The sequence below is a fragment of the Diadema antillarum genome, unplaced genomic scaffold (assembly GCF_040938485.1).
Source record: "Diadema antillarum isolate AM-2024a unplaced genomic scaffold, OU_Dant_1.0 seq00000978_RagTag, whole genome shotgun sequence".
NCBI lineage: Eukaryota > Metazoa > Echinodermata > Echinoidea > Diadematoida > Diadematidae > Diadema > Diadema antillarum.
This window is the reverse complement of record NW_027271818.1, coordinates 225,197-246,019: the sequence shown is the minus strand read 5'-3', so window position 1 is coordinate 246,019 and position 20,823 is coordinate 225,197. Positions and strand designations below refer to the sequence as shown.

Genomic DNA, 20,823 nt, shown 5'->3' with positions numbered 1-20,823 from the left:
ATAAACTGGCGACCACGTATACACCAAAATGGCTGAGCCGCAGAAATTGAAAATGTTGCGGGAGAAACTGAGCCTGTGGGACCAAAGAACAACTCCAAAGGCCCCGCTCACTGAAAAGCAAAAAGATAGTTACATGGAACTAACGACCCATGCAGCAAATAGACCTCTTCCGATCGAGGTAAGTGGGAGTTTTCACGAGACATGAAAACAAGCGACTGACTGTCCGGTGTGAATTGCATTGTCCCACTCGTATATTTTCCTGTTTGCTAGGCATTATGATTGTAATACATGGATGGCCTGGCATGGCATGTCATGCAGCAAGTCATTAATAGTTTTCACTTCAGTGGAAATTAAGTTAAAGAGTTGCACAAAGACAGTTAGTCACGTTCTTTTACAGTTTCGTACTACACATACAATACGTAAAAAAAAACACAAACACCTTTTTTTGACGCCAAAAAGAATTTAAAGAAAGTGGTAGACGAAATACTGCCCGACTGGAGGTGGAAGATGTCATCTGGATGGGTGCTGCTCATCTATCAATCATTGCGTATATTTGCAACAATTAGCTGCTTACCTTGACCGAAAGATCGGTTTGTATCTTGTCGGGGATATGTTCTGCGGAGACTGTTGCATCTTGCTTCACAAATCCCCTTTCACATGGAGGAGAGCCGTAAATGTCAAAAAATCATTTTAAAAAAAATTCCTCCGGACAGACGCTAATAGACAGATTTTTCTATCTAACCAGTTACCGTGGTACTGTTTACCTTGCCATACACATAGCCCTGAGGAGTGAGGCTGAGGCTGAGCTAGTGGCTAAGTGCATTTTATGAACCTTATAGTTATGCACTTGTCAATGTAATGACTCACCCCACTACCCCCGGACATGGGTGCGTCATTTCCTCGTTTGGTCCGTCAAATTTGTGACCCAGGTGTTCGTCATTTTACCAGCTTTGTCCGTCAAATTTTTGACCGAGGGGTGCGTCAAAATCCCATCATTGTCGGTCAAAATTTTGACCGAGGGGTGCGTCATGGTACGTCACTTGGCTATGGAAAATAACACGCATTATTTTGAACCGAGGGGTGTGTCATGGTACGTTACTTGGCTATGGAAAACTGCACACATTTTTGCACGCTACCGGTCCCGGATACACGTACCGCGAGTGAAATTACAGTGAGCGCTTTCCCGCGGCAAGTGAAAATCAAAGTCGGGAAGCGTTTTGGAATAAGAGGAAAAAATGCTTGCCAGAATCTGGCAAGCAAAGAATTTAAAAGCCACCCTTTCTCCTTACATTTTCCCTCCAACAAACCCATGAAATCATGCATACTCAATCTCAAACCAGGGACTGTTCAGCGATGTAACAACTTAGTTCAATCTTTCCTGTCGAAACGGCAGCAGAAGAACTGCCTGCCGCATGCCATTTTCTGCTCGCGGGATAGCCCGACCAGCTGGCCAGACGCGCGCGCGACGCTGTTAGCTGTGTGAATCTCTACGTTCCGCGACTAGGCTGTAGTTACGCAGTACTCGAGCGGGAATATGAATGCCGTGGCGTGGTGTGTACCTACCTGCGCTGCAGCAGTATGCATCCACCGCACTAGCAATGGCCGCGCACACATATCGCATTCTGCACACATGTGATTGTCATGTATGGATTGCATGCACAGAATACATGAACATACTACTGTACGGAATATCGTAGCAGCAGCGTGATGTACGGTGAATGACAATACGGTGCTTACATGGTAAGGGAAACTTGCCGAAACTTTTACAAATTATGTGTACGAACCAAAAGAAAATGAAATTGCTTGAATAAAACGTATGCAAAAATCGTTTCAGTATTTACGGGGGTGCGTCAAATGTACCGAGGATGTCCGTCAAAAAAGTGACCGAGGTGTGCGTCACTTTCAACGTGTTGTCCGTCAAAAAAGTGACTGTGGTGTTCGTCACTTGCAGCGTTATGTCCGTCAAAAAAGTGACTGTGATGTCCGTCAAAAACCCTGTGTGGTCAGTCAAAAAATGACCATGACGCACCCATGTCCGGGGGTAGTGGGGTGCGTCATTACATTGACAAGTGCATTACCGTGTACTGTGCCCATGGCCTATAGTATGCATGCTGGGTAATGAACTCTGACAGTCTGAGACATAATGTACAGTAGATCACACACAATCCTTATATAAACAACATTCATACTCATCTTTCTTTTTTATTCTGTCTCCATTTATATGTACAATGTATATGCTATGGAAACTGATTGTTTTTTTAACCTTCCATTAAGTTTCAATCTTTGTTTTTGTTATTCATGAGCCTATTAGACAATGAGGAAGTACATGTATGATTTAAATAAGAAGACAGATGGTTACTTGACATTTTGTCAGGTTATCTTATTATGTATAATGGACATTGATTTCCCTCTCAAAATTCTAGTTGCCACTGGAAGAGCCAGGCAGTTTTTCTCAGCAGCTTTCTCTAGCGCCTACGCCCCAACTCTCACACAGCGGCGACTCACTGGCAGAGGGCTTTGCCTCCTTGGGAATGAAGGATGAGAAGATTGAAAATGCACAACAGGTTAGTAACTACAGTAGCATGACAGACAGGTGCCGCAACGACGCAAGTTTCACAGTTCTGCTCATAATCACTTTTCTTCCCTTCACTTCTCTTCTCTTCTCTGTACTTTTCCTATTCGGGTACCCTCTTATTTTTGTCTCTTATTATTCCACCTTGTGTTGTCCTTTTCGGTCAAATGACATTCAAAATACCTGAAAGTTTTACGTTATTTATTTGATTTGTGTAACTATGTGTTCTGTTCCTTCAGTTAAAAAATAAAAAAGAATTGTTCCAAGCCGTAATGCTCAGAGGCCGTTGTCCAAGTCAAGCGATTTGCTTATTGACAAATGGTCTCCTCCACCTGTATACTTAAAGATTTGTCGTCATGAAATATATGTATTATTTACGTGATTATGTGCTGAGAACTCCTGTTTATATGTCCATGATTTGCAAATATGTTTTATATTGTCATACTTATTTTTGTGCTATACAAGTGGAGAATTAAAACTTACTGAAACTGAAACTGAAACACTAATTGGGACTCATGACAATTTTTAGAAGCTTTATCACTTATGATGTTTAACAATAGCCATGTTTGCATGGTCACCTCATCATTGATAATAAGCTAAATAGCTCCCGAGGACGAGTTGTATATTCACACAATGCTTATCATCGATGATAGGACTATAGTTAGCCGTCAACAAGCTGAACTTAACAGTATGATCTGGAAGGGTAGTGCGCCACATGCGTTGAACCCTGTTCCTTGTATGTTGTACATTGACAGAAGAGGTTACCATTTTGAGCCACCACAAGTACATTGCAAGCCTTGTCTGTTGATTTGATTTTAGGGCTCCCTTCTTTTTCGAATACTGCAGTATGTCACCCTTCTTCAATTCTTTTTTTTTTTCTTCTTCCTGCGACAATGATAGTTATCTTCATCGTTATCAAATATTGTCATCATTGTTACTTTAATTACTTCTAAAGATGCGCTACCAGCATGTTCAAAATTGTCATATTGTATTTGTACTTAAGTACATTGTTTGCTGGAAATAAATGTAATTGAACTGAACTGAAAAAAATAGATAACATGATTATGATAAATGTTTATGATTTTATCATTGTAGTTCTTTGACTGGTTCAACAAAGTGGAGAGCCAGATGGAGCAAGAGGAGGAACTGTGTTACAGGTCAGTGCAAAGGGCAAAAGTCAAACAGTGGGCATGGTCAGATTGGCTAAAGATCGAGAAGTTTGGCGGATTGGGGAAATATCTCCAGTTGGAGTGGGAAGTTTGCGGTCACACTGGCAAAACTTCAAGATCATAAAGATCGCAATCTTAAGCTTTTCGATCTTTTGTAAGTGTATCCATGCGTGGTCAGTATCTTTTTGAAAAGCATTCATGTTCGAATAGATCCTCTTGGGCAAGAGCTAGTGTACATGGACATTTTGAAGATTTGTCATGAAAATATTGGTAGACAGGATTTTCCTCTTTTTTTTTTAGTCATCTTATTTTCATTTCATTAGCCTGCTCAGTAGTCTCAAGTGGTTCTCAAATGAGCAAAGTTAAAAAAAAATCCATTGTTTTTTCTCTATTGTGTGTATGTGTGTGCATGTGTATGACGCAACAACTTGGTACCATTGTTTAACCCTAAAAAGACTGGGGGGGGGGCCTAAAAGGCCCCCCCCCCCTTGACATTTCGCGCGATTACTCTGCGACACGCGATGCTCTCGCCGCGATGTTCTATGACTTTTTTCTTTCGAGTTTCCCACACATTTTGACACCAAATTTGTGACGCCCGGGGTTACGGTTCTGAAGTTACATAACTTTTTGTACATGCACGTGAGGCCGAAAATGGCTCAAAAATGTGATTTTGTGTACAAAGTCAATGCAAATTGAGTTTTTTCACATGGTTCATATAAATATGCTTATTTTTACTCTCAATGGCTAAAATTAATTTGTTTTAGGAGTATTATGCTTCAAAAAGTGTCTGCCACAAATTTTGTTAATAAAAACAACAAAAACAAAAGGTCGATAAAACAAAGAAATACATAAGAAATTCATAAAACAATAAAATAAATAAGAAATTAATTTTGATACCGAATTTTTTTAAGTACATTTGCAAAGAATGCCACAAAGAATAATTAGACCAAAAATTAGCACTTTTGGAGCTTTATTTACTGATTTAGATCAAAGAGTCTGATTTCTTGCATAAATTAGCATAATTAATCAAAATAAAATAAAAGAAGACTATTTTGTAAAATTTAGATATACGATCTTGTAGATTACATCGCACACTACCATTCTGCAAATTTCCGCGGCGATCGCGCGATCCACGGCCGAGATCTTAAGGGGGGGCCCTTTAGGCCCCCCCCCCCCCCCCAGTCTTTCGAGTTACCAAAATAGCCCAGTCTTTTTAGGGTTAACAGGTTCTACGAGTCTTTAGATGGCTGGCTTGCATAGATGTGGAATCCTAAATTAGAGGAGCAGTTTTGGAAATGGCATCTGTAAACACTTTTAGCAATACTACGAGTTAGACCTTGCAAGTTTGTCCCAAGGATACACCACTTTCAGCCTCTGACCTTGTTTGTCTGACCTCTGACCTTTTTGTCTGACCTCTGCCCTCAATGTACAGATCCTACTGCGAGCAGCTGCGTCACTACAAGGAGCAGTGTGACCTTGTGATGGAGGAAGTGTCCACGGCCCTTGACCAGCTGAATGACCTCAAGCGCCAGTATGTGCTGGTGTCCACCAAGACGAATGCCCTCCATGAGGCGTGCGAGCAGTCCATGGAGGATCAGGTGAGCTGGAGCCTTTTTATCCAGTGTTCCGTTTCGTTAAACTTGTTGTCAGTGACGGTTGCCAAATTTCTGTGACAAATTTGCTCTTAGCCAATCATCCGCAGTGATTTTAGTAGCTTATGATAACTATGACAACTTATCGCTGATAAAAAGTTATATGAAACGGGGCCCTGAACTTCACTTTTCCCAATACACGTAGTAGAATGTGGTTGCCATTGATGTTGTTAATCTGAAAATTATATACACACACACACACACAAATATATATATATATATATATATATATATAGATTACTCACGCAATATCATACAGCTATCCAGCATCATGAGAATATTAGTATACTAAATTTCAGTACCTGGGATTTTGAGACCTGATGTAAAAGACATCAGAGAAATTGATTGACGGATTTGTCTCAAGTCCTTCGCAAACCTGTAGTGTCTTCCACAGCAGAAGATGTCATTGGTGTCTTGGTGTAAAAGGTCAGGCATACGAATGGTTTAAATCTTACCTTTCATGCCATTCACAGGCAGTGTATGTCAACAGCTGTAAATCAAATGCTATGCCTCTCAAATGCGGTGTTCCACAGGGCTCTGTGGGCAGGCCCACCTTGTTTTCCATCTATCTTATTAGCCTGGGACACATATTGCGCCAGCACAAAATTAATTATCACATATACGCTGATGACATTCAATTGTATTTGTCTTTCAAACCTAACCAGGCCGATGCCTTACATGCTTTGAGTCAGCTTGAGAATGCAATGAACGATGTTTATTCATGGCTGAACTCACATTCTTTGAAATTGAATACGGATAAATCTGAGTTTTTAATGTTTGGTTCGAAGACACAATTAGGTAAACTTGACATTAATTTCATCTCTTTTTCCGGCATGTCAATTAGTGTGTCCCAAACCTGTCGTAACCTGGGTGTAATGCTAGATTGTAATATGACTATGTCTCATCAAGTTTCTAGCATTTGTAGATCTGTAAGATACCAACTTCGTAATATCGGCTTCATTAGAAAATATTTGAACCGCTCTTCTACCGAAAAATTAGTCCATGCCTTGATATCCTCTAGGCTCGATTTTGGAAACTCTGTCTTATTTAACTTACCACAAACTCAGCTCTCCATGCTACAGAGGCTTCAAAATGCGGCAGCACGCATCATCACACTATCCAAGAAGCACACTCACATCACCCCTATTTTGAGATCACTTCATTGGTTACCAGTCAAAGATCGCATTATTTTTAAGATTTTACTTTTGACTTTTCATTGCATTCAGGGCGCTGCTCCTCAGTATAACATTGACTTACTCCATAATTACATCCCTGCTAGATCTTTACGCTCATCCAACTCCGGTTCTCTGATAATTCCAAGATTCACTACAATATGGGGCACACGTGCCTTTGGCCATGCTGCTCCCACCTTATGGAATAACTTACCTTCAGCCGTTAAAAATTGTTCTTCATCAGACTCCTTTAAAAGCAGTCTAAAAACTCACTTGTTTAAAGCCTCAATTTGATTACTCATTACATGTACTTGATATTTGTATGTCTTTTACTTCGTCACTTTCTCTTCCTTCCGCGCGTAGAGCACTCTGCAGAGTGGATTTGGCGCTATATAAATCATATCAATTATTATTATTATATTATTATTGCTCACATACAAGTAAAAATTAGGAGGAACGCATAATATCTTCTTTTTGTAATTGTTTTTTATGTCAATTCCATTGCAGACAATGCTGGTGAATAAGGCGGAGGCTATCAGTTGCAAGCTGTCATACTTCAACGAACTCGAACGAATCAATCAGGTATTACACCGAGCCATTTGGCAGCAGTCACAAAGTCCAATCCCATTGTTTACATATTTTTTTCTTTATACAAATCAATACCTTTGGCAGACAGTTGCAGCTGTTTGCAATGTGACTGAAATGAAAGGATATTATCAGAGCATTACTGAGTTTGGTTTGTGCAGTTTTGTGCCACAAACCATTTAAAACTCAGTGAGGAATGTTGCTTGTGTGCAGCAGGGTGCCTTTAGCACTGCAGTGCAAATACATTTAAACCCTGCTTCTAGCAGTGAGTGCTGATTGCACTGGAAGAATCGATTCACATCCCCCTTTTTTTAATGTCATATCAGATGACTGTCTTGATGGCTTTTGTATGCCATTATCATGGCTTGTATTTCCCTTGTCATAATTTCCCCAAGCCTCCTCATATTAAAAAAAAAATCCTTAATTTTTTTAACATCTTACCCCTAAATTGTTTTTTGATGAGACATGGTGTATGTACATGGATTGTCTCAGTCAATATATCAATTGCCTTCATTCCTTTTCATTATTAGAAGCATCATTATTACCATTGATATGCTCAGTTTGGGGGATTGTATTTCTCTGTCCAAGACCTATCAGTTTCTACCTCCCCCCCCCCCCCCCCCCAATTTAGGATGATTTTATATTTTGAGATTGGCTACCAAAGTGTATTGAACATTGTGGAAAGAGCAGATGAGATGTAAAAAGTAAGGTAAAATGTGGTTTGTCCTATCCCAACATTGGCCCAAATGTAGTTTTGATCAGACAGGAATATGCTAACATAGATTGGATATATCACTCTGTAATGATGGTGATAACAGAGAGAACAGATACATGTACATAGGACTTCATTTTAAATGTCAACTCTATGAAGCTATCAACCCAATTTATGATGATATTCTGTTTTTGTCAAATATATTGATGCACCTACTACTAATCATCTTTTTATCTTGATGTGATCACTTGTGCAGGTAAAATCTCTTGTTGGTACGGCTCAATACATAATACATTATGTAGTATACCAGAAATTGTTCAATGAACAGTATATACTTGACATATGTTGTACATATTGAACAAGCTTCAATGGCATTATTAGAGATGATGTGAGGATGTACTACTATATTGAAAGAGAGCTGAGATAGACACTAAGCAATTTGTGAAATTCTTGAAAACTTGTCTTTTTTCTAATGCACAGGAAGTCTTGTAAGCTTGTAGAGAGTCTTGTAAGCTTGAAGAGAGTCTTGTAGATTATCACATGTATAATGATTATGATTACATTAATGCAAATTATTATTATCATTATCATTCTTGATGAGTGATTTGTCAGAGCACCTGTTTTCATCCTGTCAGAAACTGAGTTCGCCGACCTTCTCCGTCACCAACGAGTCCTTCGTGCCCCTGCTGTCCAAGTTGGACGAGTGCATCGCGTACATCATTGGGAACGTGAGTAGATGCTTGCCCATCACTCAGAGTCATTAGGAGTGTTCTGTGGGCCAAATTTGTGTTGGCAGAATCAGGGATTAGGGTGCTTGCTGTTGGAGGTGACATTGTGAATTAATGATGCTACTTAGCTGTCGGTTTCTTTCAACATACTATGTGAAGTGAGATTTTTGTATTATGTGCATCAGAAATAGACGTGTTGCAAATCTAAATCAGTCATGGGGGAGGGGGGATCTTATTTTGTAATGAATACTGTTGGTTTAATGTGTATTTGGTTCTTTCTTTGAATTAGGGGGATTGGATTATCTTTATCCATTAACAATTAGTTTCCAGACTTTTGTGCAGGGATGTGAGAGTTCAGAGTTTAATCTGATTAAAGATTTTTTTACTCTGCCTGAAACCCGCTTTTGAAACTTGTTTTCATAAGTGTCAGATTTTCTTAGACGTTTTTCTGCAAGTACTCTCACACCCCAGTCAGTACCAGTAATTGAAGAAAGCACCCTAGCCTGTGTGCCAATTGAAGAACACAGCACAGTAAGGGTTAGTACAGATGTTCCTTTCAATAGCCAAAATGAAGGCAGAGAAGATACAGAAAACCGTTCAACCAGTTTGCCTTGCTTGTACCTAAAAAAAAAAATTCAAATTACTTTACTCTCCGTAACATTGTCCACCTTCCTTCTTTTTCCCTTGTAGCCCCAGTACAAGGAGTCCGAGTTGTTCCAGGCCAGGTTCAAGCAGTGTCTGGGCAAGGCGCTGACCCTCATCAAGGCAGCTGTCTTCACCATCCTGAATGGTGCAACCCAGCAGGTAGTCCCCAAGGTAAAGCTGCTTCCCCCTCCCGTTCCCCTCCCCGCCCTCCCCCTCCTGCTCTCTTTTCAATATAGCCTGCTGGTCCCAAGTCTCAGATTACTTGCAATTATTTATATTTACCTCCGCCAAGGGAGGAGGTTTTGTTTTCATTACCATTGGTTTGTTTGTCCGTGTGCAAAATAACTCAAAATGTTGTGCTCGGATTTGGATGAAACTTGCAGGAAAGGTTGAGAATTACAAAAGGAATAGATGATTAAATTTTGGTTGTGATCCGGAAATTTTTGTGGATTTTATGAAGGATTTTTTGATATTTTGGCATGTAGGGTCAATGAACTTGGGAGTTCAAGCTGTGCATTTTGGTTTTCATACGCGCACTAAAGTGTGTGCTCGAGTTTGTGCTGGAGCGACACGCGCCGTGCAGCTGAGGGTTTATGACATACCAAAGGCTTCTATATTGGGAAATTGGGTGATTTTCAGCATGCATACGTATGGGTGGAAATCACTAATCTCTATGCAAGAGCAAGATCAGTGGTGGAAATTAGCTGCTTGGCGGAGGTCTGCGCTCTCAGAGTGCTTTTCTGGTTATCTATGTTTTCATTTGTTTGTTTGTTGTTTTTTTAATGCAGAAGCTGTTGAATTTTCCAAAGCTCTACATGTACCCATTCAAGATCCATATGTAGTCCAAAAGAAGATGATAGTTGTTTGTGTGTTTCTTCATTTGTTTTTTTTTTAATGTTCCTATGATGTTGTCCTTGTTGGCATATTCTTAGTTTCAATAAGCAGTTGAGTATTAAAAATGACTAGTATGAGGAATAATTCAGTCCAAGTTTGACTCTTTATGAAAACTTTTTTTTTCATACTCCAGCTCCTATACAGAAGAACCCCCCTCCCCCCCCCCCAAAAAAAAAAAAAAAACTTCTTGTAATGATGTGTAAGCAGTAGCACACAGAAATTTCATGCATTGATTGAAATTATTCACTTGAACCTTGTTTCAAACTTATGTACATGCTTGTACATGGACTAATCAAACCAAGATTTTCAAGTTTTCTATGAAATATTCAGGATTTGGCACATGAAACATACCACGGTAATTTAGAAGATGAGTGAGATTGATGGCTGAGTGTCTGGCCGATGGATTCAAAGTTGTCTGTCATGCAATTAGTTGTGAAAAAGATACATGTATTGTCAGGAAGGTTTTGTTGGACAAAACATGTAAGACGATCTTTCTCTGTACACCAACAATAACAACAAAAATAAAAAACAAAAACAACAATAGCTGCTACCACTACCACATTTGCAAGCACAATAACAGCCACTACCACCACTAGCCCCGCTACCACGACCACTACCACTACCAATACCAATATCACCACCACCCCCACTGCCTCTACCACTACTGCTACCACTACCAACCACCACTACCACCACCTCTACCACTACCACTACCACTACCACGACCAATATCACCACCAATACCAATATCACCACCAACCCCACTACCACTACCACTACTACTACCACTACCACCACCTCTACCACCACCTCTACCACTACCACTACCACTACCACTACCACTACCACGACCACTACCACTACCACTACCAATATCACCACCACCCCCACTACCACTACCACTACTACTACCACTACCAACCACCTCTACCACCACCTCTACCACTACCACTACCACGACCACTACCACTACCAATACCAATATCACCACCAACCCCACTACCACTACCACTACTACTACCACTACCACCACCTCTACCACCACCTCTACCACTACCACTACCACTACCACGACCACTACCACTACCACTACCAATATCACCACCACCCCCACTACCACTACCACTACTACTACCACTACCACCACCTCTACCACCACCTCTACCATTACCACTACCAAGGCTTCCACCACCACTCCCCTTTTCTTCTGAGATTAGAGGACCTTTTGACCTAACAATTTTGTTTGGTTTTTTCTCTCTCTTTTGGTCTTTGCCTAGGATGTGACCAACACTTCAGAGAATGCGTTCACACTCTTCTACGGGAAGTTTCGCAGCAACGCGCCAAAGATCAAAGCGTTGATGGAGCAAGTGGAGCAGAGACTGGACAAAACTCCAGAGTAAGATGTCGGTGGGGGGTAAGGGTGGGAGTGGGATTCTCAAGTGAAATTTTGTGTCTTAACGCTGGCAGAGTGATAGCAAAGTTTTTCACTGTGATTTAGCATTACTGTCGGCATGTACAATCAATACAGTCATTTTTCTTGCGCATACTCGCAAGCAAATGTAAAGAAACATGCTCCACTTCATCAACTTGCCCTTTTCCTTCATGGCTTAATCCTGGAGGACATATGTTTTTCATGTAGAGTGAAACTGGGTCATAAAAACCAGTCGTTCTGGGGATTGCCCACACATGCGCATTTATGTGCTTTCTTAGTAGCCATGTCGAATGAATTGAACACAAACACACAAACATACAAACATCCAGTTGCTTCCTCAGACCTAAATGAAATCCCAAACTATCACTTCCATCAGGTACAACACCCTCCTGGATGACTGCCTACAGTGCTACTTCAGCAAGAGGCAGCAGCTCCTGGAACCTAGCATCAGGCTAGCGGTCACCGAACTCGCCAACAAGTACTCAAGGGACCACTGCGCCTTGGTGAGAGTCCCTCTCGATGATGAAGATGATGCTGATAGTGATGGTGAAAGCGAATGTTTTGATGTTGATACCAGATAATGATAACAAGAAAAACAATAATTTTGATTATGATCGTGATCATAGTGGTCTCGATTATGATAATTGTGATGATTGATGATATTGGTGGTGATGATGATGATGATGATGGGGATGGTGAGAATGAGGTGGAGGAGTAGAAAGAGTGGGGAGAGGAAAAGAGAAGAAGGAAAAAGGAGGGGTAATATGGAGGAGAAAGAGGAGGAGGAAGAAATTAAGGAGCAGGAGGATTAGGAGCAAGAAGGTAGTTGAAGGGGTGCAGATGACAATGTCAATGATAATAAAAGCAATAACGATGTTGATGCTCCAAGTGGAGATGATTGTGATCACAGATGCTGGGCTAAACCAGCAATTAAGCATTTTTTTTAATTCCTTTTAAAATTCTTTAATAGTGTTGAATAATTGCAATGTATTCATCTGTATTTAAACATGATTGTCTGTTATTTCCGCCACCAGGTGAGAAGTGGATGTGCTTTCATGGCCCACGTATGTGAAGATGAATGCCAGCTTTTCTACCACTTCTTCTCCAAGCAGACAGAGAAACTGGAGTAAGTGATTTCGGCTCCATAGATGATAGTAATAAAGAACAGTTAGTCACACTTATATACCATTCCAGTATTTGTGTATCATCTACTTGTCAAGACAGCCATGGGCCAAGAAGTATGAAGTGCCAAATATGAATTTTGTGGCTATATTTTGAAGAAAACCGTTGTCTTTAAATCAGACATCTCTTCTTTTTTTGTCAAGGACTGATGTAATTTGCTCTTCAATTATGTAACTATGACAGTACGTTCATACATATCTTTATAGAATAATCATAATAATTGACAATACTTGTATAGCGCATTACTGTAAAACGAGGAATGTTCGCGTGCATTTTAATTTTGCGAATTTTGCGAGCGCCAACATTCTCGAAATTTAAATGCACTCGAATGTTCTCACCTACACAATATGCATTGGATAACAGTGGCAATTCGCGAAAATTTCATACTTCGAGAAAGGCCGTCGGCTCCAATTCGCAAAATTTTCATGCCGCGAATATATTGTGTTTTACAGTATCACATTTATAAATATATATATATATATAACACAGTGCTTATATAGCGCATATCACTACCGTGGTGTCTCTATGCGCTTTAAGGAGAGGGATGAAGTAGAAAAAAGAAATGCAGTGTACAATATGTGTACCATAAATGCAGAACCAAACTCATTCATAATACTTTTTGAACAGAAATGTCTTGAGAGCAGTTTTAAACTTTAACACTGTGGGAGCTTCTTTTATATAACACGGAACAGCGTTCCACAGTGTGGGAGCAGCATGGGCAAAAGATCGCTCACCATAAAACTTTGTTGTGATAATAGGACATTGGAGAAAATTTTTCTGAGTTGATCTTAAATTACGAGAGGGAGCGTACCTGACCAAGAACTTACTGAGATATTCTGGTGCCATTGAATGGCGGCACTGATAAGTCAGTAACAGTATCTTGAAAACTATACGTGACTGAACAGGAAGCCAATGGAGCTGTTTCAAAATGGGGGTTATGTGAGAATTCTTCTTTGTGCGGGTGATCAATCTTAATGTCTTAATGTCTTAATGTCTTAATAAATGTCTCTAAGTGCAAGAACAAAAAATATATATATTTGTATTTGGTTCCTTTTTTTGATCCACCGTGCAGCGCGATGCTGGAGACACTGTGTATGAGTCTGTACGATGTCCTCCGCCCCCTCATCATCCACGTCAACCACCTGGAGACCCTGGCTGAGCTGTGCGGAATCCTGAAGACGGAGATGCTGCAGGACCACGTCCAGGCAAATCGTGAGTGGACCCGCTGAGAAGTACTGTGAAAGTTGATATTTTTGCAAGGGTTTGATATTTACGTATTTCGCAAATCACTATTGGGCCGCAAATTTAACGACACGCAAAAATATCGCCACCTGATGCACTAGCGGGGTGAACAAACAGGCATTAGGACACTTACGATAGCCGAAACAATTGTCTTGCAAAAATGTCTGTGACCTCCTCATTCGTGAAGATATCTGTACGTGAAAAGAACAGCTTTTACAAGTAGTGGATTGTCGTGAAATTTCATGTAGTATTCACTTCATCTTCGGTGAGGGATTCTTTTTTGTTTTCTTCTGGAGGAATGGTCTTCTATGAGAGGTGACATACAATTGTAATCCTGCCCATTCAAATCATGAGTGGAGTCAGGGAAATTCATATATGTTCTTCTTGGTCTCCTCTCCTGTCACTCCCGAGCTACGGTTTGTATCTTATCCCTATTGATCTTCTATCTTCTTCCTCCTTTCTCCTACACTTTCTCCTTCCTCCTCTTCCTCCCCTCTTCTCTCTTTCCTCCTCCTCATCAGTTTCATTTCTTCGTCTTAACCCTATTTTTCATTTGTCATGTTGTTCATTACTTTCTGTTTTCATTCGTCATCTCTTTCCTCTCCACACTTGTAGGTACTTTGCATATAAACTTTGTAGCCTCCCGTTACCCCGACACCTCTTTCAACAAAGGGTGCATTTAAGCACTCTCCCAAAGTGTACCGTAATGTGTCATACTAAGCCAAAAGTGGACCACTTCTCGATGTGTTCCAAAGTGTACCATATTGAACCATACCATGCCGGCATGCATTTGATTGCAAAGTGGTCCAAAAGCGTATTGTACCACCTGTCGTTAAGAGAAGAATGTGCGTAATATGCACTATGTCATGATGCAGAGACTTGATTCTCTTTGTTTAGACACCTGTATGTATCATAAGCACATCAGGTGCATGACCCTGTTGCTACAATACTTGTGACCCCACTAACTCAAGTCCAAAAATACTCTGAGATACGCTATACCCACAGAGTACTTGAACGCTCCCAATCTGGCATGGTATGGTATGGTACAGCATGAATTGGTTTGGTTCGGTTCAAATGCGACTCCTAATGATACCAAGCTTCCTTGTTTGAAGTGTGAAGTTCAAATTGGGTGTCTTTCATATTTCAACACTGTAGTTTCACCCTTGTAGTGTGAGGTTGTGTATTTCCTATTCTGGGAATCTCTGTAATCCTCTACTTTTTTTGTGTGGTTGTTTGAAATGTGGCAGCAACTGATCTGGCGGCTTTCGCAGTCGTGGCTAATCAGATGTTGGAAGACGTGCAGGAGAGACTGGTGTACCGGACGAGCGTCTACGTCAAGTCCGACATCCTCAACTACAACCCGGCCTCCGGGGATCTGGCCTACCCGGAGAAGCTTGAGATGATGGAGGTGAGGGGGAGTGTGGCTGATGAAGAGGTTATCAGTGTTGATGCTGCCGTTGTTGCGATTGTGTCTGCTGTTATTGCTATTTTCACTTTTTTTTTAAATCATTATTTGCTGCATTGCTTTCATTGCTACTGCTATTGGTGTTGCCGCTATTGTTGCTACATCAGGTGCTTTTGCTGTTGTTTTGTTTCTTTTGTTGTTGTTGTTGATGTTCCTGCTGTTGCTGTTGTTCATTTTGCTGTTGTTTTTGTTGCTGCTGTTGCTTGTGGTGTTGCATTTGCTTTTGCTGTTGTTGTTTCATTGTAATTCAATGCTGCCAAACTCATTCGAGCAAGTGTCCTTTTTACGCTGTGCAGAATTTTAGAAAGTACCATGATCTCCGATATTTCTTCAGCTCATAACGCTCACTGAAATGTGCGAACAAATGAAAATTTATTTACATTTTAAGTGATCTTACAACTACCTGTAATCAATTAATCCATTTGAATTTAATTGAATCAGCACAAAATCGGAAAAGAATTTGCAAAATCTTGACATTTTGAGAGAGAAATGGGAACTTAAATCTTCTAAATTGTGTTGCCAATATAGGAATCGTGTTTGGAATTTAGAGGCTTTTGAAAGTTCTGCAACCAAAAACACTTACAATGGATGGTAAAGATTACGATAAAGAAATGCACATCCAGACCTCAGACATGTCGTTTCTGGTACTTTATGGGTTAAATCTCTGTTGATCTTTTGGTGAAAATGATTCCTGACATGACTATTCAAAAATGAGGAAAGCGAGTCATTAAAACCAGTGTGGTTTCATTCCCGCCTGCTCAGAGCATCGCAGAGAGCCTGCGCGAAAAGCAGCTGAAGACGGACTCGCGGCGGAGCTCCGTGGATTCCGTGGGATCGGGGACGAGTGGGGAGGTGGCTGCCATCAACCAGTCGTCGTCTGCCATCATGAGCGGCCAGAGCACGCCCCCTGGGAGGATGAACAGCACTGTCATGACCCCCATCGGTGAGGCTGCCTTTGCGAATTATACACACGCTACTCCTCTGTCTAAACCTAGGGGTCTTGTTAGTTTATGAGGCGCCGTGTGCTCGTTTCAGCCCGAAAGTGCATGTATAGTGATGGCATTAAATTATTGGTTCAGATGGACATTGCATGTTGGAATGGATGCTCTCATATATGGACACCCATGAAGTATCCCTTTCTAGTATACTGTTTATGCCATGGATCTTGTGAGTATGATATTTTACGGTTTGGGAGTTGTTTAGAATGTAGAGTTTAGAATTTAGAATGGTTGAATTCGTGATTGAGAACCACACTGACGTTGTGCCAAGTGTGGTAAATTCATATTGCAGTGCCTTCTATCCAACGGTACATTTTGTTGAGTCATGGTATAAATTAGAAAGAAGTAACCAATTAGAAAATGATGAATGAATAAGGAATCACCAAAATGGGTGATAGTAAGATGAGACTACCACTGAAATGTGTTTGTTTGTTTGTTTGTTTGTTGTTTGTCCCATAATCATGCAGGAACTGGTGCCGGGACCGCAACCCTCCACATTAATGCTTCCCTCTCACCGGCTGACCTCCATGGCATGTGGTACCCCACCGTCAGGAGAACACTGGTCTGCCTGTCAAAGCTCTACCGCTGCATCGATGTAAGACAATATCTCCATTCAAATGATTATCTATCCATTATTTTAATGATTTTGGCTTTGTTCATATCAACACCTTTATTATGTGTCAGGGAGTGACACACGAGTTGCCTCTGAGTAATTATAAGGAATTTTACTTTTGTGAGACCTGGCCCACATGCCACTCCCTTGTATCTTATTTGTGTAAATGTATGGGTAAATTGTCTGTATGACTATGTTATATATCGCAATCATGTATGTGTGGCCAAACAGATAATGATAGTAATACTACTACTGATAATAATGATGATAATTTATGATGTGCAATTGATAACATGATTATGCCTCTGCCCCCAAGGTGCCCGAAGCATTATTAGAAAATGATAACAATTTGTATCTCCTACGATTCAAACAGTTCTCAGTTGATTGTGTTTTTGCAATGCACTGAGCCATGAGCACATCGAACTCCTGTGAATATTACCTTCCCTCTCTCTTTTTCGTCTGCTCAATCCATAATAAAAAGTGTCACATTTGTGGGTATTTTACCTTCTTATTCTCTCACCTGTCACAAGAGAACATATTACCTCCGCCAAGGGGGGAGGTTATGTTTTCGTTACCGTTGGTTTGTTTGTTAGTTAGTTAGTTCGTTCGTTCGTTCGTTCGTTCGTTTGTCCGTGTGCAAAATAACTCAAAAAGTAGTGAACGGATTGAGATGAAACTTGCAGGAAAGGTTTAGAATGACACAAGTAACAAACGATTAACTTTTGGCAGTGATCCGAGAATTTTTGGGGAATTTATGAAGGATTTTTAATATTTTGGCAGGTAGGGTCAATGAACTTGGGAGTTCAGACTGCGCGTATTTGAGGTTTGCGTGCGCGCACTAAAGTGCGTGCTCTAGTTTCTGCTGGGGAGAGGCGCGCCGCGCATCTGAGGGTTTATGACGTAACAAGGGCTTCTATATTGGGAAATCGGGCGATTTTTCAGTGGGTGAAAATCACATATCACTATGGAAGAGCAAGATCATTAGTGGAAAGGAACTGCTTGGCGGAGATCTGTGCTCTCGGAGTGCTTTTCTAGTTGAAACTGTGTGACATGTGCAGTGTTTGAAGTTGATGCTCGTTTGCATTTCTCCCAAGATTCAGGGGTGCAACTGATGGAGGTTGGGATTGTGATGATGCATCACATTTGTCACCAGGATTCAATTATATGGGTGTAGCTAATATGTAATCATTCATAGCAAAAAGCATCATCACGAGGATGATTCATGATCGTGGCTCTGGAGCCTCTAGGGTGCTCACTTGATCATTTAGTCCCAGTAGGGTGATGCCTGTGCATTGCAGTCCATCGAGCCTGAACCTTCTAGGTATAATTCTAACACAAATTGGAGAAACCTGTTAGAAAGCATGTGGATTTCTGTTGAAAAGTAATTGATGGAATCATCAAATCCAATCAAGCAGTACTCTGTCAGTGCTCTAGCTGTGAAATTTTTAACAAGAATATTGAATTAATCAATTCTTCCTTTCTTTTTGTTTGTTTTTTTCCCACGACAGAAATCCATCTTCCAAGGTCTATCGCAAGAAATCTTACAGTCCTGCATCCATTCCCTGACTGTGGCCTGCCAGGGCATCATCAAGCGGAAGGTACGGAGGAGTCGCCATAGCGACAGGATTTGCATTAACATCTGCTATGTAAACTTAGATTCCTTCACACTGTGATCAAATAAATGACGACTCTTAAAATCGTTTTACTCGAGTTCGTGCAGTTAGCATGAACTACTGTCATTACTGTCAAAGTCAGTTTATGAGTAAAGAATCCTCATGGAGGTTTATTTTCTTCCATTGATACAAATTAAATCATGGGCATGCATAAAAATCTGCAACCTTCTCAAGCTAATGAGTAGAATGGATGTGTTGTGTTCTTACACATTCCACTCAGCCCCAAGGAAACGGAAATTTCACAGTCATGATTATAGTACAATGAAGGATTGGTTGGATTCAAAGTCCCATGGACCTACAATGTAGATGTAAACAACCCATTATTTCTCTGGAAATATTTTACAGTTTTGTCCCAATCTTATCCCTAAATGCACATCATTTGTATTTCCAAAGGGGTAAAGGAAACCAGAAAAATCAGAAATACCAAAATGTCAATTCCATAAGTACACATGAAAACTCCTTTGGTTTGAAGAATTGCACCTATTGGAGGTTAAAGGCATAATTTACCTTTTGCCGATGAAACAGAAACCCAGCATTAGTGCTTTGAAATAATTTTCAAATGTGAGTTAGGGATCGAAACAACCACTGTAAAATTTGAATTGGTAAAATCGATGTAAGTATTGTTAAATATACGAAATGTGAACAGTAGTTATAATAAAAAATTTTCCAGACTAAACCGTCTACAGTTACAGTTTATTGAGAAAAATACAGATATCTCCTTATATCTCATATTTCATATGATAGGATGTTGTGTGGTACAACAGACCTACACATATGCATTAAATGTCATATCTTGAAAATTTTTTAAATCACTGTTCCCAAAGGTAAACTGGACCTTTAAACGGCCTGGTACCATTTCTCTTTATGAGAGATATATCTCTTTATCACTGTTTCAGACACAACTTGATGGTCAGTTGTTCCTCATCAAGCACCTGCTGATCCTGAGAGAGCAGATCGCACCGTTCCAGGTGGAATTCTCCATTAAGGAAACCGCGCTGGATTTCAGCTCCATGAGAGGTGGGGGCTAGCTCTCTTTACATAGTTGTGCAATTTCCCCATTTCTGGACTCAACGTGCTTTTCTCCCTCAGATTTTTGTTTCCCTTATGCTTTTTTTAAATTTTTTGCTCATTACTAAAGTGTAGTTTTTATCATTACCATCGTGCAATTCTTATCATTTCATGGTTCCTTTTTTTAAAAGAGTTTGGCAGCTCTATCATTTTAGCTTTACTTGCACCCTCTGCAAACTTTGCCAATGTACATATGGGACAAAAAACAGTCAATTCATTTTAATTAAATCATAAAATGCCTAGCATATGCACACAAAAAAACCACCCCGAAATAAAATTATTTCAATAATTTTGGTTTTAGTTTGTGGGTAGGATGGAATGAGCTGTGAAAACAAAATCTCCCACGTATTTCTGTGAATTGACATGCAATTTTTAGTGTAGATGTGTGATTTTTGTGTTCATTTGATTGATTTTTGTAGGTCATGCAAATATCATTTCTGGAATTTACCCATGTACTGTAAACAGATTTCCCTTCGTACAACAAACGTTTACCATTATTTCCTACTTAGCCCCTGAAATATCACCAAGAGTGTGTTACTTTGGTCTTGAAGTAATAGTGTCAAAAGTTCATGAAACTTTGAGTAGTGTTGGGGTGGAACAGGCTAGCTTTATACGGTTGTGGGCAGTTGGGTCTTGGCACATTCCATTATATTAAAGACATTCTGGTGGTCACGTAGGCCTATTCATCGGGGGTGGTACATTCACCCAGTATCAAAGTCACTGAGGCGTTATAAGGACACGTTTCTTAGATCGTACTCACTTATGTGATTATACGTTTTGTGTAACATCTGTCCCTGTCAGTATAGTCATTTCTCATTGGCCTATGTTATCTTTTAATTGATGACAACCATATTCAAGACACCTTATGATTTCAAAATCTGCAATTTCTTCATTTTGCATCATGCCTCTGGCTTTTCCTTTTTCCATACAAGACTGGATGCATCATACCAAAGGTGCTTGTTAATGTCTGTGGATGTTGCCTCACAATGAAAATAGTTCAGCAAAAACAGATTGTAAAACA

The 20,823-nt window shown here is 40.3% G+C and overlaps 1 protein-coding gene across 1 annotated transcript in view; it reads left to right on the top strand.

Moving 5' to 3' along the window:
- The first annotated feature begins 19 nt into the window (after positions 1-19).
- The window catches only part of LOC139742072 (conserved oligomeric Golgi complex subunit 3-like), a 35,770-nt gene continuing 14,966 nt past the window's right edge, over positions 20-20,823 (top strand). Inside the window, exons 1-16 of the mRNA XM_071652632.1 lie at positions 20-178; positions 2,424-2,564; positions 3,668-3,729; positions 5,174-5,339; positions 7,073-7,147; positions 8,498-8,590; positions 9,281-9,406; positions 11,407-11,525; positions 11,938-12,064; positions 12,596-12,687; positions 13,816-13,955; positions 15,233-15,393; positions 16,213-16,393; positions 16,916-17,043; positions 18,570-18,659; positions 19,631-19,751. Of these exons, the coding sequence (XP_071508733.1) occupies positions 29-178; positions 2,424-2,564; positions 3,668-3,729; positions 5,174-5,339; positions 7,073-7,147; positions 8,498-8,590; positions 9,281-9,406; positions 11,407-11,525; positions 11,938-12,064; positions 12,596-12,687; positions 13,816-13,955; positions 15,233-15,393; positions 16,213-16,393; positions 16,916-17,043; positions 18,570-18,659; positions 19,631-19,751 (1,972 nt within the window). The 5' untranslated portion in view covers positions 20-28. The remainder of the gene's footprint in view (positions 179-2,423; positions 2,565-3,667; positions 3,730-5,173; positions 5,340-7,072; positions 7,148-8,497; positions 8,591-9,280; positions 9,407-11,406; positions 11,526-11,937; positions 12,065-12,595; positions 12,688-13,815; positions 13,956-15,232; positions 15,394-16,212; positions 16,394-16,915; positions 17,044-18,569; positions 18,660-19,630; positions 19,752-20,823) is intronic.